This window comes from Trichosurus vulpecula, chromosome 8 (genome assembly GCF_011100635.1).
Source record: "Trichosurus vulpecula isolate mTriVul1 chromosome 8, mTriVul1.pri, whole genome shotgun sequence".
Lineage (NCBI taxonomy): Eukaryota > Metazoa > Chordata > Mammalia > Diprotodontia > Phalangeridae > Trichosurus > Trichosurus vulpecula.
The window spans coordinates 55928251-55951236 of record NC_050580.1 but is presented as its reverse complement, the minus strand read 5'-3'; the positions used below and the strand labels follow the sequence as shown (position 1 = coordinate 55951236).

Genomic DNA, 22986 nt, shown 5'->3' with positions numbered 1-22986 from the left:
GATAGAGGTCTCATCTCCTTCACATTTAAGGAATAGAGAGGCCCAGACAGATGAGTAAAAAAGGAGAGTTTATATATTTATAAATGCCAAATAAATATCAGAGGCTGCCCGGCACCCCCCACCCCCAACTAGCCGTTGGCTCTTGGGCCCAGAGGCAGCATGTCCCCAGCTTGCCCCCCCCCCGGCCCAGGCCTAGCCACAAACAACGTCCTAGGAACAACCACTGGTCTGGGCTACAAGGGACCTCCCCTCACCCCCTGAGCAGAGCAAATCTGCCCAGTTGGTTAGAGGTCCCCCTGTCTGTTTCCAGATGGGCTCTGGGAGGGTGAGGGGGGGCCAGGCTCAAGGGGAGAAGGTGGTCATGTCAAGCGATACACGCTGCCACAGCTCCTTGGTCTGCTTGCTGCGTTTGAGGTTCTGCAGGATGTCGTTGAACTGCATCATGCCCATAGGGGTCAGGCAGAAGGCGCTGCGAGCGCCGCGGATTGCGTTCACAAAGTCGTCGTAGTCGGCAGGGGTCAGGTGGATCAGGCGGTGGTGGATGTACTAGAAGGGAGCGTGCAGACATTGAGGCTCAGGGGATGGAGGCCTGTCTCCATGGACAGTCCTGAGGGCTCCATGGCTCTCCCCAAGCACTTCCGTTGACCCTTAAATTCCTCCTCCACCTCCCCCAGGGCTTTCACCTGCATGTATGCCTGCTGGCACCGTTGGACCAGCTGATGGAAGGCTGGGGTGCGCAGGTGGGTGTGCGCATGAGCAGGGTTCAACCGCTGCAGCGTCTCCATGACGATCTCCTGTAGCACAAATGGGCTCAGCACCCCCTTGGCTGCCCCCATACAGAACTGGTGCACGTAGTTCACTCCTGGGGGGCAGGGGGGAGGGGCATGAGACCAAGGCAGATACCCCTGCCCTAGGGGCCTAGCTGCCCTTCTTAGCTCTAGGTCCGACAGCCCCTCTCTCTTTGCCCACCCCAATAATCCCAGGATTCAATTCTGGCCTATGGCTGTGAAGGTGGTTTGGAGCAAGACAGGGGGGAGGGGCGAAGAGGTTTAGGAAGAGGTGTTACCCAGCTTAGCCGCTAGCCCCAGCAACCACTTGACATCCTCAGTATAGGGTGGGCTGCGAGAGAAGTTGTTGGGGTGATCATTGTGCGCCCGTCGGCCTAACATCTCCAGTGCCAGCATTCCTGGAGAAGAACGTATGTGGGGGACAGGAGCATGAGAAGATGGGGAGTCCCAAGGGTGCCCCACCTCCCGAGCACTGACCATATCAGCCAAGGGGAAGAAGGGACAGGAGGATGTGAGCCAAGTGTGGGAGGCCAAAGGAAGATGGGGGCTGAAGACACCCATGGGTCCTGCTCAAAATGCACTGGGTGGCATGTGGCACTGCCACATGGGACCTGTGGCAGGCACCTAAGGGGAAGAACCCCTGGGGAGCCATCTCACCAACTCTGTAGGCAGCGTGCAAATGATGCAGACTCTGGGTGCCAACGGGCTGGCTGTGTGTCTCCTCCTCTGGCGGGGGAAAGCTCCCACTGAGCAGGGAGCTCGGCTGCGTGCTTATGGGGGACATGGAGCTGCCCTGGACAGCAGGATATGTGGAACTTTGATGGATGCTGCTGGGTGTATGGACGTTGTTCACTGCAGGGGGAGGGGGAAAAGGAGCAGAGCATTGAGAGCCGAGAAGACCCCACCTGCACTTCCAACCTATCACCCTTCCCCAGACCCTGGTCCCCTCACTCACTGGTGGGTAGTGGGAGCCCTGATTCAGTGTGGTAGGGATGCACCGTTATGGGTGCCATGGAGGGAACAGGGAAGGATACAGCTGTGGCAGCAAGTGAGGACGGTGTCACTGAGTAGGGATACTGAGGACCCAGGAATGCATGGTGCACACCCTGGAAACAGAAGATGGGAAAAACCAGGTCATGCTGGCATAGTATCCTCACCTCTCTACTTTTATTTACCCACATACCTAAAGCCCCCTTCACAGCTGACAGTCCTCCCCTTGATTCCAAGGCCCAGTGAGGGCCTTTTCCCCCAAGACAGCCCTGAATACACTGCTGATCTTCTATCCAGAGTCCCCTCATCATAACCTCCCAAAGGGTCCCAATCCTCTCCTCTTTCCCTTCCCTTCCCTCCCTTTGGTTCTTGTCTCACCTGTGGGTACGCAGAGCTGGGCACAGGAAAAACAGCAGGCCGAGGCATATGGGGCAAGGGGTGACCAGGGTGGGTAAGGTACTGGGGGTTGCAGGGCAGGTGGGGCTGCAGAGTGGTATAGGGGTGCAAGCCAGTGGAGTGGCCATGTCCCAGGCCAGGCCCTGGGTACAAACCAGACCCCACTGAAATGACCGGTACCACTGTAGCTGCTGCCGTCACTGCCGCTGCTGACACTGTGACTGCCTCGGTCCCTGGTCCACCACGGCCCTCGGGCAGTGCCCGCCCAGCCTCCCCCGATGCCCGGGCCCCACTGGCACTGCAGCCTGTGGCACCCTCACGTGGTGTGGCTGAGCCCCCCACCGTCTGCTCATAAAGCCAGAACCACTGGTGGGCGACTTCGAACAACACTTCAGGGTACACACCCCCACCCTTGGCTGCCTCCTCCACTGCCATGCACGCCTTCTCAAGCATCAGGTTATCCTGGAAAGGGCACAGAGAGTCAAAAGGGAGGAGCCTTAGCTAGAAGCCTCTCTCTACTGTCCCGCTGGGGCACAGCCCCTCACTAAGTGACTCAGGGGAAGCCAGCTGGAGCTCAGCTCTGACGACAGCTCAAGCCTGGAGCAGGTGCTCAGGGAGGTGCTTCCTGGCTGGCAGGAGTCCCAAGAGGTTTGGCTTCTGAGCCTTGGCTTGGCCACTCACTAGCTAAATAAGGGACCAATCACATGGCCTTTAGGCTGAAAGCAGACTTGTTCCACCCCAGCCCCCAGCCAGCCTCTTTTACAGGGCTGTTGTCAGGATCAACTAAACTAATGGGACAGAAAGAATCTTAAATGCACAAAAAGCCCTATGTACAGGCACCATATCAAATGATCAAAGACAGCAGGTCATCTGTGGCCCCCAGAAGATCGCCCAGGACCCAGGGGTCAAGAGCTAGACCTCATTCATGTTGCCCCACCGTCCCCTTCCACTGAGCATACTTACCTGCTCCTTACACTGCACTAACGCTCTCTGGATCTCGTTGGGGTTCAAGGCGTGGGCGTGGGGTAGGCAACTCAGGGCCAATTCAGCTGCTGCCCTCACCATGTTGGAGTCCCGTGCCCGTGATGCCCGGTCCGCAAGGGAAGCAACTTCGGGGGGTGTGAGATGCCCATCCCAGCACTCCACCAGGATGGTCAGGGCTGCACTCCCAATCTCCATTGCTTGGCCTATGGGGTGGGGATCAGGACGAAGCAGACCCCATAATGCGGGAAGAGAGGTTCCTCAGCCAGTGAAGACAAGCTCCTTCCTTCCTGGAACTGCCCCCACCCCCGCCCTGCCTGCCCCAGGGCTCAGCCCTGGGTGTTAGATTTACCTGTGATCCAAGACACATGGGAGGAGTAGGTGCGAGAGAGCCAGTTGGGCGAGACAAAATTGTGCAGACCCAGAGCATAGAGTCCAATCTCAAAGGCGCAAAGATGCAGATTCCGGTGGGGGCCCTGGTGGCCTCCTGACGAGGATGGGTGGGTAAAGATGGACGTACTGCTGTTTCCCCCAGCCTTGATCAGCACTGTTTTTGCCAGCTCAAAGTAGAAATGCGCAGCTGCCTCTGACGGCTGGTTGGGTACATGGGGGGCATGGCTCTCTGGGCGACGGCCCTTGTACCTGAAGGGCAGCGCAAACAGGAAGGACGAGCTGAGACTGGAGGGCAGTGGGCACTGGGGGGCATACAAGAGGCCAGGGGGATCAGAGGAAACAGAAACCAACACAGATTTGGCCTGGGGAGGAAGGATGTCTCCGATGGATAAGATCCAGGCCTTTGATGGGGTGAGGAGAGTGAAGAGGACAGCAACCGGGATCCAAGTGAACAAGACTGGCCTCTCCCACTCACCTGCCAACCTCGGCTGTCTTGGCCCGGGCACCCCCACTTGCACTGGCACGGCGGCTGCCACTGGAGGAGGAGGAGCCCAGAGAGTCGGAGGATGAGCTGCTGATGCTGTCGCTGTCCTGACCCCGGCCCCAGGAGGTGGGGGCCCAGCCCCCCCGCAGTGGCCTTCGGCTCAGGGTTGGGGAGCTGTCCGATGTCGTCTCAGGGGCACTGCTGTCAATGCTGGCCATGCCTAATCCCCCAGACAGCAGTCAGTCCCCAGGCAGGGGGAAAGAAGGGAGAGCCCAATGGATGGGAACTCCCAGATCTGACCCCTGGGTGGGGGCTTAAAGCCTAGAACCTGTCTGGGACCCATCTCAATCTAGGGAACTGCTTCAGGGAGTGATGAATCCCCTCCCAGCGTCCCACCCCAAGAAGAGCCCTCAGTTCAGGCAAAGACCCTTCTCCCAGCCATGCCCAACCCAGGGCCCCTCATACCTGTGTGCTTTTTCTTGGGCCGTCCTGGGGATCCCCAGCCCCGCCCATTGTAGCCTCCTCGGCTGCCAAGTGCCAAGCGGCTTGGAACCTTCCCCTCTGGTTTGGGGGCAACAGCAGCCTCAGGTGGGGGGCCCTCACAAGGGGAACGCGGGGAGCTCTCTAGGCAAGGGAGCAATAAGTTATCAGACAGTGCCAAGGGGAAGAGAGCCTGACTTGGGGTTTATCCCATTAGACCACCCCTGCCCAGGTCCCCCACCTCTCACCGGGCACAGTCTTTTCTGTGAAGCCCTCAGCTGGGTCTGGGTTGACCCCAGCCACAGCCCCTGGCTGGGTACCCCCTGCCGAGCCTGGAGGCAGCGGCTGCAGGCCTCCCCCTGCAGTGGGGACCCCATGCTTTGACGGGGACCTCTGGCTTGATGTAGTTGGACGGCTGGATGAGTAGAAAGAACTCAGGGTCTGCGGCTTATGTGTCTGACTCTCCCGGTCCAGGAGCTTGTCCAGGATCTAGGGGAGAAAGGGTCTTCTCAAAACCTCCTGCCTGCCATTCCACATTCTCCTCCCCTGCTCTAACAGCTAAGGCAACTTCTTCCAGAAATTAACCAGTCCACAACCGCTGTGCCAAGTGCAAGGCACTGTGCTAAAGACACAGAGGTGCCTAGAGTCCTGAGAAGGGTCTGGCGCAGTCCCAGAGGCAACACAGGAACCCAGTGTTCCTGGTTAGAAGCCAGTCCTCTTGGGAATATGGGGGAGAACTACATTAGCAACTGAGGAGATGAGGAAAAACCTCCAGGAAGTGGTACCTGGGCTGAACGTCGATGAAAAGGAAGGACTCTGGAGGGAGGGAGAGGGAGAAGGCATTCCAGGAAGCCTCCTACAGTTCTTAGGTCAGGGTCAGGCTCAAACTTTTTATAACCCCCACAGAACCTGGCTTGCCAGGGGCTGAGCACAAAATAACGTCTCACTAATGGTGGTGAATGACTCAATCTTCCCCGCCCCGTTACTAACACCAGCCTTCCCCAGCACACACATGCTGTCCCCTGCAATGTCTTCTCCAGGGCCAAGGTCTCAGACCCGAGACTCCACGGAGGGAGGGGCAGGAGGTCCGCTCCTCACTGTGCCTCTGGTGCCCAGTGGCCCTGCCCTCACCTTCTTGAGTTTTGCCTGGTCATCCTTGTAGGTGATCATCAGTGCCAAAGCCAGGTCCCCCTTCTCACGGCGTGTGCCCTCGCACAGGAGTGGGTGCTCAGCTTCACTCACAGTTGTCTTCATGCCTAGGGGTCAGGTAGTGCCAGTGATGGGGCAGTGGCGTCAGACCCACCAGAACCCTCCCAGCACTTGCTCTTTTTGTTATCAAGGGAGCGCCCTTCTAGGACAGGAAAGAGGCCGGGCAGGACCACTAGGTTTCCAAGGGCAGCGTGAGCAGCTGAAGACTGCTTTCCTTTAAATCCTTTGCAAGAATGAGGTGGCCACGGGCCCCCATTTCTGACCACCTGAAGTCTTCACTGCCTTGCTTTCAAGGCCCTCCATCCCTGGGCCCAGCGCAGCCCACCATCCTTTCAGGAACACGCCTTGTGCTCCTCAGACCCTCAGACCCTGGCCTAGACACATTCTACACTCACTCCCCTTCAGGGCCTGGCTCACACGCCACCTCCTCCTCCTTGAAGCCACTTCGTGTGGTAGAAAGAGCATAAGGCTCGGCCTTTGCGCTTGGCTAGCTCTAAGCCTCAGCCTTCTCCTCTCTCAAGAAGGGCTAACAGCATTCATACTACCCACACTTCACAGAGATGTTGGGAATTCAGTACTTTGTCAAGCTTAAAATGGGAACTATTCTTCCTGCTTCAATACTCTTGCTGCTGGGCTTCTCCTTCTCTGATCTCCAAGCTGAGCTTAATCATACATTAATTCACATTCTCTGCTTGTTTCATGTTTCTCCAACTAAAGTGTCAACTACCTGAGGGGATACCCCAAGTCTTCTATACTTCCGTATTTGCCATCACACACAGGTCTTAGTCTGGGGGCTATGGATTTTAAAGAAATGGACGACTACATTTCTGTATCATTGGTTTTCTTTCTATATGAGGCATTCAAAGGTCATGAGTTTAAGAAGGGGTCCCTAGGCTGCCTGAGACCAGCCTGAGGGGACCATTTCACAAAAAGATGAAGAGCCCCTGCCATGGCACCTGGCACAGGGCTGGGCACCCAGGAGTTCATCTGTCCTTTGCTGAGCCAGACTTACCCAGGGCAGCTACGGCTGCTTCAAACCCTAGCTCTTCATCTCCAGGCATTTCATTGTTCCAGTTTCGGCTTGGGGGTCGGGAACCTGTGGGGGAAACTACTGTGGGGGAGGGAGAGGGGCGGTCAGGGAAGAAAGAGCAAAAGGAAACACAAGTCAGGAAGACACAGGAGCCTCAAGGCTGCAGGAGAAAAGCCAGTCAGATCCCTGCCAGTGTGGCCCACGCAGCTTTGCCACACCTGGGGTGCAGAGCACATCGAAGATGAAGCTGGCCAAGATGAGGGGCAGCACAGGCCGGTAGTCACACAAGGTCCCCTCTCGGAGCTCCTCGGCTCGGCACCGCATAGTGCTCATTTCACTCACTCCCAGAGGGATCTTCTTCAGCAGAGCGGCCACCTCCGACTCCTGGTACGCCAGCTTTACCTGGGACACGAAAAAGGAGAACAGAGTTCCAGCCTTGCCAGGGGAAAGACGGCAGAGGGGCACAAGCTGACAAGTTACAATGGGGAGAAAGGGGGTCTGACCTCCAAGGCCTTAGTGGAAGCCGGAGGCCGCTGCAGCTCTAAGGCAAACATGCCAATGCGGAAGGCCAAGTTGTGATGCTCGGGCCGCTCACCCAACACAGTTAGGAGGAAGGCTGCCTTGGTCAAAGTGTTGGTGGCCACCCAGGTTTGGCGACTTGTGGATACCTTGTTCTTCTTACCCTAAGGTTAAGTCAGAAGGAGATGATAATATCCGACTCACTTCATTCAAGGAAACAGGAGGGTCAGAGGGAAGGCGCCTCACCTTGGCAGGGGGTGGCTCCACCTTGAGGTCAGGTGGGTTGGCCAATAAGTCCTGAGCAAGCTCCACAGTGAGTCGAGAAGCCTCGTTGCTATAGCCGTGGGCATGCAAGGCCTCAGCACAAGCAAAAAGTACCTGGACAGGGAAGGACATGAGAAGCCAGAGAGCAAACTCATCAGCCAGCCAAGGAACAGAAGGCGGGGTGTGGAACACCAGAGGACCCCAGGCTACTACTCCATGCTCTTGGGCACATCTCAACCTCTCTGTGCCTCAGTTTCCTCATCTGTAAAATGGCATCAGCCTACAGGACCTCCAAGGTTCCTTTCAGCCCTCAATCTTTAATCCAATGATCTACAAAGTGGATATAAGTTTTCCACTCCCCCTTTTTAGTGCTATTGTGGGAAAAAGAAGTCACCCCATAGATCTTGGAAAGGCACCATATAAATTCAAGCCCGATTATTCTGAGCACCACCAAGTAACCCCTGTTATACACTCTCCACCCAGAGGCAGGAGCATCCCGCCTCCTCTCCCAGTCTCACCTCCATTCGGCTCTCCTGTTTCAGTGGCTTGAGCCCAGCAAAAAGGTCCTGCTCCTCACCAGCACCCACCTCGGGCTTCTCTTCTTCACCCCCAGTCCCATCCTGGGCATTCAGGTAATACACCTGGTAATCGTCATCTTCTTCCCCAGTTCCAGGGGCCATGTCTTTGGGCTTAGGGGGGCATCCACCACTCTCATCTGTGGAGGGGATGTCATCCTGGGGAGTTCCTTCCCCAGCGAGCAGTCCTGGTAGGCTAGAGGGGGCCACTGGGGGATCTGGCCCCTCTAAGAAGTAAACACCACCATCTTCTTCATAGGCATCAGGGGGTTCCGAGTGGAAGGTGGGGGGACTAAGGGGAGTACTGGGGGGAAGTCCATGGGGTGGGCTCTCCGGAAAGCCCCCAAAGGTGCTGGCCTCTGCCCCCAGAGCCAGGCTGCTCCCATCATCCAAGCTCATCTCAGCTAGGTCGGGCTCCAGGGAGCTGTCTTCACTGCTCAGTCGACGTTTGCCCCCGCCACTCACGGGGCCTTTACCACCACACCCTCCACCCGGGAGCTTTGCCTTGCCTCCACCTAGACCCTGCTTGTGTGGAGCTTTATCTCCTCCCTCAGCTGAGGGGCGGCGAGGGCCACGCTGGGTCTGGGGAACCCCCTCACCCGACCCCTTGCGCTTGGCCCCGGGCTCTTTAGGTCGAACCGAAGGCTCTGGTGGGGGTGGCCGGGGCCGATCCCCAGCCTCCTCGGGGCCCCCAGAGCGGGGAGGACCAGCCCGAGAGGGAAGGCTTCGTGCCCAGCAGAGAGCCAGCTTTCTGTCAGAACCGCTGTAGGTAACACCAGGGAGTGGGTAGGCCTCCTCCCAGCTGAAGTCACAGGCCTCCACCGCAGGCCGGAAACCTGGGAAGAGCCGTTCCAGGGCTTTCTTGTGCTGACCCCGCTTCACATTCTCAATCACCTTCAGGTGCCACTGGCGTAGCTGGGCACACAGGTCCCGGCGACTGTGGGGACAGAGGCAACAGGATATTGTGGGCAGCTATGCCCCTGCCAACAAGCAAGGGGAAGAGGGAAAGACACAGGGAAAAGCTCCTGAGGGACTAAAACCCTATGCTTCCTGAAGTCATAACAGTATTTCAATCAGCATTAGAGACCATAGAGGAGAATCTCCTGGAGATAAGGAAGGCAGCCAAGGTCAGGCAGGGCGACTTCTATATTCTTTAGTAAAAGGTACTGGTATTCGCCACACCTCAGGGCCATCCCTACTTCTCCTGGACCTAAATTCCAGGTACCTATAAGAAATTCCAGCTTGTGATCTCTTGCAATCCTGTGTAGGGGTACCAGTAAGAGGCATGCCAATGACTTACCGCTGTGGGCTAATCGAGGGGTCCAGCACAGCCAGCCTCCACAGCGTGACCATCTCATCACACATACTTGCACATGCATGTGCAGCCACCTCTGACTGCCCATTACTACGGCCTGTATGCCCACTGGCACTGCTGTGGGAGGCTGAGGTTCGCACACTGTACCACCAGCCTGTGATCTGGGGAGGAAAGGGTAGGAAGGGTATTGGTTTGCTACCAGGGCCCCGAGAGTGTGAGCAAAACCCTGACCCCCACCCTAGAAAGCATGCTCCACCTCCAGCCTGGGGTCTCTAATTAAGGGCAGGAGTATTACCGGGCCCTAAGAAATGATCAAGGGGACAGCTTCTGAGAAAGCTGGGAGCCTGGGAGGACCTGATGCAGAGGCAAGTGAGCAGAACCCACATAGTTACCACCACGCTGCAATGGTAACCAACTGTGAAAGACTTAGGAAGTGATCAACACAATGACCAAGACCAACCCCAAAGGACTCATGTTGAAACACGGTAACCACCTCCAGAGGGGGAGTGAGGGGCTCAGAGCGTACGTTCAAGCATACGTCCATTCCCTCCTTTCTGTCTTTCTTTTTGAACATGACTAATGCAGGAATTTGTTTTGAATGCCTATACAGATGTGTAATGGGCTTTGTTTCTCTTGGCTTCTCAATGGTTGGGGGAGGGAGAGAATTTGGAACTGAAAACGAAATCCCACTGTGAAAACAGTGAACGGTATCAGAAAAGAATGGAAAATGTCGGGGTCCCAATCTCAGATCCCCAACAAGAAGCCACAGATATGCTTCCTCTCCATCCCCTACCTGGGACAGGGGAAGGAGAGGGCAAGGGTTACCTGCTCATAGGTGAGACACTGGTCCGTAAGGATCTCCAACAGCGGGGCAGCATTGCTGTCTCTCCTTTTGAACATCTCACGTACAATGCTCAGAAGGTTCCACACACCCTCTGGCTCACGGCCTCTCAGAGGCCGCAGGAGACACGCCCATTCGGCTGCTGCGGGTGGTTCGGTGGATGACAAGTACATAGAGTTGACATCGCTGAGGAAGGAGATAAGTCCCAGATCAAATGCTGAGGACTCCCAAGGGCCAGGACATGGGAAAGCAGTGGTTGGGGAATGAACCTGGGCAAACTCCGCAGCGATGGTAACCCCTGCTCTGTTTTATAATGAGGTCATGAAGACAAAAGCACCGGGGGCAGGGCTGCAGAGCACCTCCCAAGTGCCAGGCACTGTGCCAAGCACCTGACAGGTGACCTCTCTGGTTCTTACAACGGGGCGAGGTAGGTGCTGTTATTATTATTAACCCCATTTTACAGGAGACTGAGGCAGGTAAGAGGTTAAGTGACTTGCCCACAGTCCCAGAAGTGTCTGAGGCAGGTTTTGAACTAGATCTTCCTGACTCTAGGCCCAGTGCTCTATCCACCACCAAGTTATAGGGAGGGCCTTCGAGTATGAGGATTAGCACCACCGCACACCCACCGCTTCACTAACAAAAGGGAGGAGGAGGCATCAGGAGGGCACAATTCTGGTCAACAGTCTTAACACGGCACTCCCGGAAGCTCACCTCCTTCCCTCTCACCCCCAACCTGCCAGCCCATCATGCTTCTTAGCCAGGAGGCAAGGGTCACCTGAAGACAACCGGAGAGGGGCCGCAGAATTTGTGCAGTGTCTTCTTAATGTTCTCACTGAGCGTAGACTCATCCAGGTACCAGGTGCTCTGGTCAGAAGCTGAAGGGCCTGCAGTGGGGTCTGGGGAAAACATGGTACCATGGGTAAGACACTGGTCTCCAAGGATCTCCAGCCGTGGGGAGGCACGGCTGCCTCACCTCTTGAAAACTGAATGCAGGTTCCAGCCCCCTTTAGTTTCCATTCCCATCGATCCACTGACTGGGGAATTGGCCAGGGAAAAGGAGACCTCCCTGCTTCAGCCCCACCTACCACATTGCCTTCATCCTGCCCTCTTCACTCACCTGGGGCCCCACACACAGTGTTGATGGCAGTAGACTGGGAGGACAGGAGCTCATCCAGGAGGCGTTGGGCTGTGGGAAGAATCTTGGGGTGGAAGGGGCAGGGACAGAGAGAAAGGTGCTGGTGAGCCTACAGAAGCATAGACCAGATAGAGGGAAAGATCCAAGGGAGCAAGGGACCCCAAGGCTGGGGAAGAGGGTCAGAGCCACAGACCTGTTGAGGGAGCTCGCTGATGAGGTACTGAGCAAACTTCTGCAGCTGATCCCTCTGGAGGCGAGACAGGGATTCTGAGACAGGAGCCCGAAGGCAGACTGCAGAAGCCTGGATGGAAGACATGAGACATTGGGGGAAAGCAGTAAGAGCTACAAGAGGCCAAAAGAAATATGGGACAGGCATAAGGGGCTAGGAAAGAGGCAGAGGGACATCTACTTCCTAAAGGTATCATCGAATGTAAAATGAGTAAGCTAGAGGTGGGGGTGGGGAAGAGAAGATCACAAGAGGGAGTGGGGGGGCAGGTGGAGAGGGCTCTTACATTGTGAATCCGGAAGAGGCAAAGGGCCACTACATGAGTGCACCACTTGGCGCCAGCCCCACAGGTACAGCTGCAGGAGGTGACCCGGCATCGATCAAACATCACGGCCACATTGTACGCACCCTTAGGAGGAACCATCTGAGGGGGCACTACAGTGGCACTCAGGTGGAACCCTGCCAAGACAAGGAGGGAGAGGAGCACAAGTTATAGGAAGAGGGGCCAGGCAATGGCTCCCCCCACCACCACCACCACTTGTCCATACCTATTTGTAGTGGATCCTTCACAGCTCTCATTCGGAACAGCTGTTCCCCACGCTGGAATTCATCTGCACTCCCATTAGCCAGGCATGAATAGAGCCTGAGAGAGAGGGAGGACACACACACACACGCACAGACACACACACACACACAACTCAACGGGTTCCCCCACAACAGTGGCCCAGTGCTTCCTGCCCCCACACAGCCCCACACACGGGCCCCATGCAGCCCCTGGCCCCCGGGCTCCACCTCAGGCCCCTTAGTTCTGGCCCCTGGCAGTACCGTATGTCCTCTTCATTCTCAGGGAAGCTCCAGAAGGCAATCCGAAGTTGTAGCTGCTCAGGCACTGGGGGGTAAACCTTCTCCACCACCTCAAACGGGATGTGGAATGCCACCTGCTTTGCCGACAGCTCCACCAAGGGGATCACCAGGCCATCTGCCAAGAGTAGGGGAGGGGAGGGCCACCAACATTCTCATCCCACTCTGAAGCCTGGCACTAACTCTTTTCCTAACTCTACCCATGGGAGCTGGCTGGGATCTGCTCCCATGGCAGAGAGAAAAGATTTGGGGTTGTGATAAAAAGGGGCAAAGGGAATCTCACAGGCTGTGTTTTCCCAAAGACTTGTTCACCCAAGGGAGAAAAGGATGAAGACACCACCCCCACTTCTTCACCCCGTCTACAATGGGGAATGCCAGAGGTTTTCCCTAGAAATCCCTAGCCCAGGACAGTCTTGCTCCAGTGACCCCTCTCACATAGAACTGCAAAAATGGGCTCGTGCCTGCTCACATGCTATCATCACCACAATCACCATCAGTCTCGTCTTCCCATTTCTTAGTGCTTGTTTTCTGGCCCCCTCTCCCAGGGTCCCCTCCAACAGAAGACCAGCTCAAAGGGAAGCCTCTGAGAGGAATGATGTGGTGGGGAGGGAGGGAGGGCAGCAGGTCACCCTAGGGAAAACCAAGGAGGAACAGCTTCTGCTGCCACAGCCTCAGTTCCTGGAGTGGTGGGAGGGAAAGGTCATAGGGTCACCTACTCCAGATGGGTCCCCATTCCACACTCACCAAAGGCAAAATATAGTCAATGTTGCAGACTCTATTTCTGGCCAAATTTCCACTACAGTTGCAGTCCTCCCCCTCAGCCCTTGGGCTTCACATTAACCTTTCTGCCTAGAACCAGGCCCCTGCCCCAGAAGGCCCTATGGCTTGGACTTTAGTCCCTGGGGGGAGGGGGTGACAAGACTTCATTATAAAGGACATGAAGGGAAGGAGAGGTGACAAGAGGGAGAAAAGGTTGGCCACACAAGGGGCCCCAGAAGGGTTTTCAAAAGTCCACATGTGCGCACACAGCCATGTGCCGTCTCTCCTAAGCTAAAGTTGGATCATTACTGTGCCTAGAGATGACATGAGTAGATTATTTTCTGTTCCAGAGGAGCATGCCAGAAAGCTCTACTGGGAGACTGTTTTGTTGATGTCCCACTTTTCAAGAGGGTTATCAAGGAGATAATAGCTACCAATTGATTACAAAGAAAGATATAATCCAGTTTGGGTAGGCACCCACATATAAAAAAAAATGGACTGGGACGGGGGCAGATAAAGGGGTGACTAGATCACAGACTTATAACTGAAAAAGACCTTACATTTCTTCTGGTCCAATCTCCTCATTTTACAAATGAGGAAATCAGGTCCAGTGCCAGGAAGGGATTTGCCTGAAGTCACAGAGTGACTGAAGAGTCAGAGCCAAGACCTGAAGCCCGGTTCTCTGACTCCTTCCAGGACTCTTCCACCATGGCACAGCAGTGGCAACAATCTCAAAACTCCAATCTGGAACTGGGGGAAGGGATTTTAAATATTCATATCAATAAAAGTATGAATTTGGGAGTGGATGTTTGGTGTTAATGTGGGTGTGCGCCAATCCAACTAGAATTAGATTGATAATAATAAAACAGTAGGTCATATTCCATGTTAATAAAGCAATTAATATAACAGGGTGTAGCCAGGAAAAAACTGAACAATTATACACATATATGCGAAGAGACTGAACTTCTACATAAAAATGAACACAATGCTGTGAATTATTTTAATTTTTTGGAAGGTAATATGGAATTGTATAAGTTATAAAAATGTTTACATCCTTTATATTCCACTATTAGGTTTACATCCTGAAAGCATTGGTGCTGGGAGAGATGTAGGAAGAGAAGGCCTATCTGTACAAAAATAGAAAAAAACTAAGAAATAAGTTATGTACCTGACTTTTTTTTGGAAGAGGAACAGATGAATATATAATAGCATATGAATGTAATGGAGTATTACTGCACCACAAGAAATAAAAATATGAAATAAATATAGGAAGACATGTAGACTGTGAATAAAGCAAACCCTAAATATATACAACTATGTTAACATTAAAATAAACAGAAACAAAATCCAGACTCCATTAGAAAACCTCATTAAAGTTAATGTAAATTGCTTTTGTTTCTTTCAACAACCAGGAAGCAAAACAGGTTGCATACAGAATCACATTGGTTTGTTCCTACTTTCTTTTGTTAACCTTCCTGTATTGGAATGCTTATATAAAGGAAATAAATCTGATAGGTGGTTTTGTAAAACTTGGCTCTCTGGAAACAAGCAGAAGACAATCCTAGCCTGATCCCACTTGTCAAGGGCCCAGAAGGGGGGGTCCCTGGATCAGATTCTTTCCAGACCCATTTTAGAATCCCTTATCTTGAGGGGGGTGGGAGATCTGAGATCTGTGGGGGATCTGGTCAAACCCACAAAGTTGAACAGGAGTCCTTCCACCCAACCACACCCAAGTCCGTTAGAGTATTGCTGGCTATTTCCGAAAGTTCCAAAAATGCTCGCTGAAAAGCCTGGGAAGTCTCAGGGCAGCCTTCAGGACCATCCTCGGTAACAGGTTTCCACCACGCATCAGGCGGAGCCCACCCCTATGGGCTTAGACAACCCTCCATACCCGTCCTCTTCAGACCCCAAACCAGGATAACCCCAGGCTGATCCTCCGGGCTCAGGCCTAGGTCCTAATGGGCATCCCACGGGGGCCGAAGACAGCTGCCTCCCCCTGCCCAAAACGAGTCTGGGGTCTTCAGGGACGCCCTTCTCACTTTCTTGCTGCACCCCTCAGCGTCCCGGCCTAGGATCCCTGGGTCTACCGGGGTTGAGGGCTCCCAGTCTGGACGTTGGGGACCCCTGGGCCAGTCCCCTGACTGACCCCTCTTCGGGGACTGACATCTGGCCTGTAGGATGACCTCAATAGGTCCCTCCCAGCCCACTGACCGAGACCGCGACAGGTCAACCTCGGCCGAGCTGTCACTCCTCGGACGGTTACCTTCAGCCCCTCCCCCCCACCTCGACAAAGTTGCCTTTCCCGGGGGTTGCTTCCCTCTTGCTGGGCTCGGCGAGCGTCGGAGGGTCCCCCTGGGCCCGGGACAAAAGCCGCACAACACCCCCCCCCTCCCCCGCCCGGCCCGTTCCGGGAGCGAGCGAGCGTGCGTGCGAGCGGACAAAGTGTCCCGGGGCCGGCCCGGCCCCCCGCCCGTGCGTGCGCGTGTGCGCGCCGGCGGCGTTCCGGCTCACCTCGGCTGCGGCCCCCGCCGCTCCCGCCGCCGCCGCCGCCGGTGGGGGAGTTGGGCCCGGCCGACTGCTTGCGCCATCCCCGCCAATTCTGGCAGAGGCTCTCGGCCTCCGAGATGAACGAGCAGAGTGAGTCCTCCTCGAAGCGGTCTGAATCCTCGAACGAGAAGCGCTCGCCGTCCTCCCACTCGGCGAACATCAGCTCCATGGGGCCCAAGCTGAAGATGGAGGAGGAGAGGCCCGGGCGGGCCTCGGGGGCGGGCCGGCTCGGGGGGGAGGTCCGGGCGCTCGGGATGGCCTCCAGGGTCAGGCCTTGGCCCTGGCAGTGCTCGGGAAGGGGCCGCGCCTCAGCGCCGGGCGCACGCACGGGGCCGGGCTCGCAGACTCGGGTACCGAGACACGGACCCGCTGCTGCCGCCACCGGGGCCTCCCAGCAGCCGCGGCGCCGCCTCCCCCATCAGCTGATCTGCACTTCCGGCCGCGCCGGCCACTTCCACTTCCTCCGGGCGGCCGAGTGGTCCCGTCTTCTGCGGGCCGGAGGAGGAACCAGTTCTGCCTACGGAGGTTTCGTCTCCTACTTTCCCAGCTTCGCCCGTCTCCTCGTTGCTTTCATGCGGCACGTTACAAACGGGGGTCCCCAAAATTTGGCCGTATGACCCTGGATTCCTGAACGGGGCGGGGGCGGGGGGCGTGGAGCCCCGCTACGCATGCCGGGAATCGTAGGCTTCGGGCAGGCCGCTCAGGAATCCCGGGGATCTTTGTGCTCCTCGGACTCCTGCGTCGCGCGGCCTTCTGGGAGTCGTAGTCCAGGGATGTGGAGTTGGAAAACAATGATGGAGTAGGGTTGGCCGAGAAGTTTGACTTCCTGCGATCTTCCTTCCTCCTTCCCCCACCCCCGCCCCCAGCCATCTCCGCTCGTGAAACGTCCCATCCGCCCCTCGGCTCCCACGCCCAGACTGTGTCCCCACTGGAATTAGGCAGAGGTTATTTGCTGCCGTCAGAAGGAAGCCATCCCCAGGCTGGAGGCAGGTCTGGCAGCGTCAATAAACATTCATTAAGCGCCCACTGCTCTGAGTTTAGTCTAATGGGAGGGGGTGGGGAAGAGACTACTCGAAAACTTTGTTCAAACAGGCTATATACTGGATAAAGTGGAGAGGATGAGGGGGAAGGCAGCAGCAGAAGGGCTTTCTATGGCGGGTGGGATTCTAGCTGGTTCTAAAGGGACGAGACTCTTCATAGCAGTGAGACCTAAAGACGCCCCTCCCCTACTGGTCATCAACACCTCAGATTCAAAACCCCGTACCTTTCATTTCTATTTCTGCTTTGGACGAACATCCTCCTGGTCCTCCAGGCTCAAAAACTTTGCTATCTTTTTTCACTGTCGGGTTCCATCAACTGTCAAGTCAAATCAATTCTACTTCCCTAATCTCTCCCCTCCCAATCTCCTTACTATTTGCTGGTGTCTAACCTCTACTTACCTGGAATACACGAGTTCTTTAGGGAAGCTACCTGCCTCTTTTTCTCTTCCAATCCATGCTTCACCGTGTTCCTTTAACGATCCTTCTAACGATCATTCAGTTATCTTTTCTCTCTTCAAAAACATTTAGTGGTTCACTCCCGTCATCTACTGATGTTGTCCTTATCCTGGTTAACTTCAAGGCCCCAAACTTTCCCGATTTCAATTCCTGCCTCAGACACTCACTCTGGGCAAGTTTCTTAACCTCTGTTTGCTTCAGTTTCCTCATCTATAAAATGGGCATTAGAATAGCATCTATTCCAAAGGGTTGTTATAAGAATCAAATGAGATATCTATAAAAAGTTCTTAGCACAGTGTGACTGGCATTTGGTAGGTGCTATGTAAATGCTTATTCCATTCCCCTTTTAAAAAAAAATTACTACTGTACCCCATGTTTTTAGGCTTATTAGATAGAAACAATGTTAATTTATTACTCATTTATAGCCAGGCATCTGTAGCTCGGAGATGTCCAAACTGGTAAAGTCTCCCATGCCCCCCAATATGACTCTGCCCTAAGGGTATTTTAGGTAACATTTGTAGGAATACAAGTACACAATATGTTAAAATACAATCTTGAGTTAATATTCCATAAGTCACCACTCTTCCTAGACCATTTCCTAATTTAAGGGCGGAAAAAGAGTTTCAAACAATAATCAATATCTTAACACCTTGAATGCAAAAGAGGTCACTGCCTGGAAGTGGGTCACCAGTGCTCATCATTTCAGGTGGATAAAGAGGCCATAATCTCATCTAGGCTAGAGTTAAGTTTTTTATTTCCCTAAGAACAGCCTTAACTTTTGTTCTATTTCCTAAAGAGAAAAGTACAGAATGGGCTTTTAGACCAGAAAAATATTTCTTAATATAACATGCCAGCACAGCCAAACTCAACTACTTCCTGCTGTCTCCTACCTCAGGGCCAGGCTTTCAGAGGCCTTCCTCCCTCGGTACTTATTCCTTCCCTCCCCTCAATTCAAGGCCTAACTCAAGCTCTATCTTCCTCCAAGAACTTTACCAGATCTCCGGGGCTGAAAAGTGATCTCTCCCTCCTAAACTTTTACTCACCACTAGGACCCTTCCTTTACACTTACTACATTCTGCATTGTTTCAATTATTGGGGTACTTGTATTTTTCTTCCAATTAGAGTGCTAGCTGTTTGAAGACAGGGTCTGCCTTCCTTCGTCCACCACACCCACTGCCTCCCAGCACTCAGTACAGTACCCTGGGCACAGTAGTTGCTTAATGGTTGTTTAAATCAGGGGTTCTTAACCTTTTATGGCCCCATTCTCAGAATAATGTTTTTAAATGCATAAAATTAAATACACCAGATTAAAAAGAAAACAAATTATGTTAAAATACAGCTATCAAAACATTTTTAAAAAAAATACAAGTCCACAGACCCTGGGCTAAGAACCTCTGGTCTACTGTAAGTCTACGTCTGCCTCTCACATTGTAGGAATCTGAAAGAGAATGAGAGTCATCATTGATACACTCAGTGAACCAGCATAAAATCCAAAATCCTCTACCCATGACATACAGTAGGGATGAATCAATGACCATGGAAACAAAAGGCTTGAAGTATACCTGGCCTCCCATGCCCCAGCAGCAAGAGGCATCCAAAGCAAATATCAACGTCCAGACTAGAGGACCTCTAAATTCCTTCCACCTCTGAGGATTCTGTGTCCTTCAATGACCTTGAAGAAATCAAACTTGAGTCCACTCCCAAGGCAGGTTAGGTTCTTCTCTATGAAGTAAAGAAGGTCCCAGGGCCCTGGAAAAGGCTGGGGTTCGGGGGTTGAGAGGCAAAGGGTGACCTGATCCACAACACAGTCCAAGCTCTCTTGTAAAGATTTTATTTCAGAGTAAAGCAGAACTCTCACCCAAATCACAACCCCACAGGGGTGAGACCATGTCCTCTGCCACTCAGTCCAAACACCACCAAGTTGCTTCCATGAGGCCAGTCCTTAAAAAGCTACATAACACCTTCAGATAACGTAGGATATATTAGGAAACCTCCCCAACAATTTATTTGTTTGCTTGGGAGTCAAATTCCCAGAGGGGCCCAGCAACTCCTGTTTTGCTTTTTGCTTCCGCTCTGCCTATAAGAAAAAAAAAGTAATGACAGTGTTGACACCCCAAATTCCTTCTGACTTAAAACTCACAGCCCCCTAGCCACACTCCCAACAACTCTAGGGGTAGAGAAGTGACCCTGCCCAAATACTTTGTCCTGTTCTTGCTTCCTCCTCCTCCTCATCTGAAACACAAGAAACCTATGACCTCCAAATGACCTTTCAGATCTACCTGAAATTGTGTCTCACTGTAGGTAGATACCCTCCTTTTACTCCTGGATCTCCTCTCTCAAGGATCAGAGATCGTGGAGGAGCCTGACAAGCGGGAGCCAGACCCCTCCCCAGCCCAGGCAGGTATCCCACCCTATGCCACGCCCTCCCATCCCAGGGGGATCCCTGTCACCTCAGCCTTTGAAGCACAGTCAAAGAAGTCTTTAATCTCCTTGGAACAAATTGTGTCGCTAAATTCATTCTGCTTCCAGCAAGCCATCATCAGGGACATCTCCGTTATACAGGTTGCTTCTGGAAGGGGGTAGCAGGGCATCCCTGAGTCTGAGTGCACACCTGCCTCTCTCTCCCATCCCCATCCATCCACCCCACCTATTCATTCACTCAAAGATCCACCTACTTGCCTGCTTCATTTTCAGTCATTTGAAGCTTCCCTGCCTGTCTGCTTCATTCATTCCTTTCCTCACTCAAAGCTTCCCCTGCCTGTCTGCTTCATTCATTCCTTCACTCCTTCAAAGCTTCCTCTGCCTGTTGGCTTCATTCATTCCTTCAAAGCTTCCTTTGCCTGTCTCCTTCCTTCATTCCTTCAAAGCTTCCCCTGCCTGCTGGCTTCATTCATTCCTTCACTCCTTCAAAGCTTCCCCTGCCTGTCTGCTTCATTCGTTCCTTTGTTCACTCACTCAAAGCTTCCTCTGCCTGTCTGCTTCATTCATTCCTTTCCTCACTCAAAGCTTCCTCTGCCTGTCTGCTTCATTCATTCATTCCCTCACTCAAAGCTTTCCCTGCCTGTCTGCTTCATTCATTCCTTCACTCACTCAAAGCTTCCTCTGCCTGTCTGCTTCATTCATTCCTTCCCTCCTTCAAAGCTTCCCCTGCCTGCTGGCTTCATTCATTCCTTCACTCCTTCAAAGCTTCCCCTGCCTGTCTCCTTCATTCATTCATTCCTTCACTCCCTCAAAGCTTCCTCTGCCTGTCTGCTTCATTCATTCCTTCAAAACTTCCCCTGCCTGCTGGCTTCATTCATTCCTTCACTCACTCAAAGCTTCCTCTGCCTATCTGCTTCATTCATTCCTTCACTCACTCAAAGCTTCCTCTGCCTGTCTGCTTCATTCATTCCTTCACTCCAAAGTTTCCTCTGCCTGTCTGCTTCATTCATTCCTTCCCTCCTTCAAAGTTTCCCCTGCCGGTCTGCTTCATTCATTCTTTCACTCACTTAAAGTTTCCTCTGCCTGTCTACTTCATTCATTCATTCCTTCACTTCCTCAAAGCTTCCCCTGCCGGTCTGCTTCATTCATTCTTTTGTTCACTCACTCAAAGTTTTCCCCTGCCGGTCTGCTTCTTTCATTCCTTCACTCCTTCACAGCTTCTCCAGCTCACTCAGGGCCAGGCTCCAGGGTAACACGGAATAAACAGTAAGGGAGCCCCAGCCCACGCGGGGCGGACGGTCCTGGGGGCCTGAAGCGGGCAGGACAGGTTCACGAGGACTGCACAGAAGGCGTCCAAACCCAAAGCTCCAGGAGCACGTGAGGACGCCGAGGCAGCGGCCCCGGAAATCAAGCCCGGCTTCGTGGAGGAGGCGGCCCCTCCCCCCAGGCTCCACCGCACTGCGCCGTGACGTACTCACCTCCGAGCTCGCGGCGTCCTGCCCCGACCCGGTTGGCCAGTATCAGGGGCTTGTTGGGTTTCAGCACCGGCCGCTTCCCATTGCCCAGGCGCGCCAGGCGGCCCCGCAGGCTTGGCGTAGCCATGACCCCGTTCCTGCCACCGCCGCCGCCGCCGCCAACGTTGCCGCACGCGCTCCGGGACGTCTCTGCGTCACCGCGCACGCCGAGGGCGGGGCTCGTCTCCATGGAGACGCGTCCCGCCTCGTCACTGAGGTCGCAGCCGCAATTTCGCGGGACTGGGCCTTTTCCCTGGGATCACACCCGGCCTTGGGAAGTCCTGGAAGCGGGGGTGGCGGGCAAAGCCCCAGGCCCAAGGTGCGGAGGACAGTGCCCCGGGGGGGGCAGAGAGGTCTGGCGGAGTCTGACCTCGGGTAAGTCACCGAACCTCTCCCGGGCTTCATTGTCCCGGTCTGTAAAACGAGAGAGGTCCGGCCACGCAGGATCCCGCGATTAAAGTCCGGGAGGAGCGGGAGCTGAGGAAGACCCGAGGAGAGCCCCCCGGGGACCCAGAGCCCCGAGGAGTGCACCTGCACCTCTGGGGGGCGGGGGAAGAGGGCAGTCAGGCCGCCAGGGCAGACGTGGATGATGCCCAGCAGAGCCCCCGAGATCCAGCCCTTCTGCGGCCGAAGCTTCCAGTACATCCCTAAGGCCGACTGCAGGCGTGAATCTCCGCGTAGGCCGGGTAACCCAAGGGCAGTTCTCCAGTGGCTCCAGGGAGGAAGCAGGACGCACCCGCGGAGTCGTGTTGATTATTTATGGAGTCTGGAGAACCCCGCGTGCTTCGTATATTTGTCTAACTGTGAGATCTTTGCACCACACCACACCACAGTCTGAGAAATCCCAGAGCAAACTCAACAAGCCAAAGAATAATTTGGACTGGCCCCTGGAAACCCAAAGCTTGGGGACCACTGAGCCAGGGAGTTACATGCAGTTGCCTAGCAGGTCTTTGAATAGATGTAAGCTCAGTTTATTGCTTTTTGGACTGGACTGGATTCTTGAGATGTGGCCAAAACGTCTCTGATGGCGATGAGCTTACTCTATACTTGAGATTATCTCTAGATAGTAAACACAGAATCTGGAACCACACTCGAAGCTCCTCCAGCTTGGTAGGGCCACCTTCGAGTCTGCACATCTTGATCCACCTAGTCACTTCCACACCAAGACGATGTCCAGGAGGCAGAGTTATAAAGTAATGAAGGTCATTTTCCCCCTACATAAACATATCCACACAATGTCATAAGAGTCACCTTGGAAAGCTATCCATTTATTCCGAGGACACTGCCGTTGCTTAAGCCTTTTGGGATTGCACTCCAAGACAGTTTAGGAGCCACACAAGAATGTATAGCATTGAGACTAGTCAGATCAAAACAACATGGTAACAGTTAGCATTTATATATCACTTTGAGGTTTGCAAAGCACTTTACAAATGTTATTTCATTTTATCCCCATAACCATGAAAGGTCCATGCTATTATCATCATCTTCATTTTACAAATGGGGAAACTGAGACTGAGGCAAGTGAATACAACTAGTTAAGTGTCTGAAGCTAGATTTGAACTTAGGAATCTACCTCATATAATTTCAGGCTCAGACACTTAATGCAGATCCAAGAGGAGTCCAAAAAATGTTTTGAGCAGTAATGGCATTGTAGAAGTTAAGTATATCACCTTTCACATTGACTATTTAAGGGGCAACACTTGTTTGGTTAGTGTAGGTCTCATTTGGTGAATGTACTTCCTCAACCACAGGGTGCACCCTC

The 22986-nt window shown here is 53.9% G+C and overlaps 2 protein-coding genes across 3 annotated transcripts; both read right to left on the bottom strand.

Moving 5' to 3' along the window:
* Window positions 1–52: 52 nt before the first annotated feature.
* Window positions 53–16207, bottom strand: ZSWIM8 (zinc finger SWIM-type containing 8). Of its 2 annotated transcripts, none has more exons than XM_036734880.1 (26): window positions 15758–16207; window positions 12452–12605; window positions 12175–12269; window positions 11913–12085; window positions 11594–11701; window positions 11383–11464; window positions 11041–11161; window positions 10250–10451; window positions 9410–9585; window positions 8053–9046; window positions 7517–7648; window positions 7255–7434; window positions 6970–7153; window positions 6734–6832; window positions 5644–5768; window positions 4761–5001; window positions 4498–4656; window positions 4024–4252; window positions 3508–3797; window positions 3138–3361; window positions 2157–2636; window positions 1744–1894; window positions 1446–1640; window positions 1067–1186; window positions 684–862; window positions 53–546 (listed from the first exon to the last, which is right to left on the bottom strand). In XM_036734880.1, the coding sequence occupies exons 1-26, from the start codon at window positions 15960–15962 to the stop codon at window positions 343–345; spliced, it is 5502 nt and encodes a 1833-aa protein (XP_036590775.1). In that variant the 5' UTR covers window positions 15963–16207; the 3' UTR covers window positions 53–342. The 2 variants fall into 2 exon arrangements, with proteins under 2 accessions (XP_036590775.1, XP_036590776.1); XM_036734881.1 differs by having other exon boundaries at window positions 684–794; window positions 15758–16180.
* A 1472-nt stretch (window positions 16208–17679) lies between these two features.
* On the bottom strand, window positions 17680–21360 carry CHCHD1 (coiled-coil-helix-coiled-coil-helix domain containing 1). The gene is made up of 3 exons (XM_036735970.1): window positions 21189–21360; window positions 19740–19858; window positions 17680–19366 (listed from the first exon to the last, which is right to left on the bottom strand). The coding sequence occupies exons 1-3, from the start codon at window positions 21310–21312 to the stop codon at window positions 19253–19255; spliced, it is 357 nt and encodes a 118-aa protein (XP_036591865.1). The 5' UTR covers window positions 21313–21360; the 3' UTR covers window positions 17680–19252.
* Between the last annotated feature and the right edge of the window lie 1626 nt (window positions 21361–22986).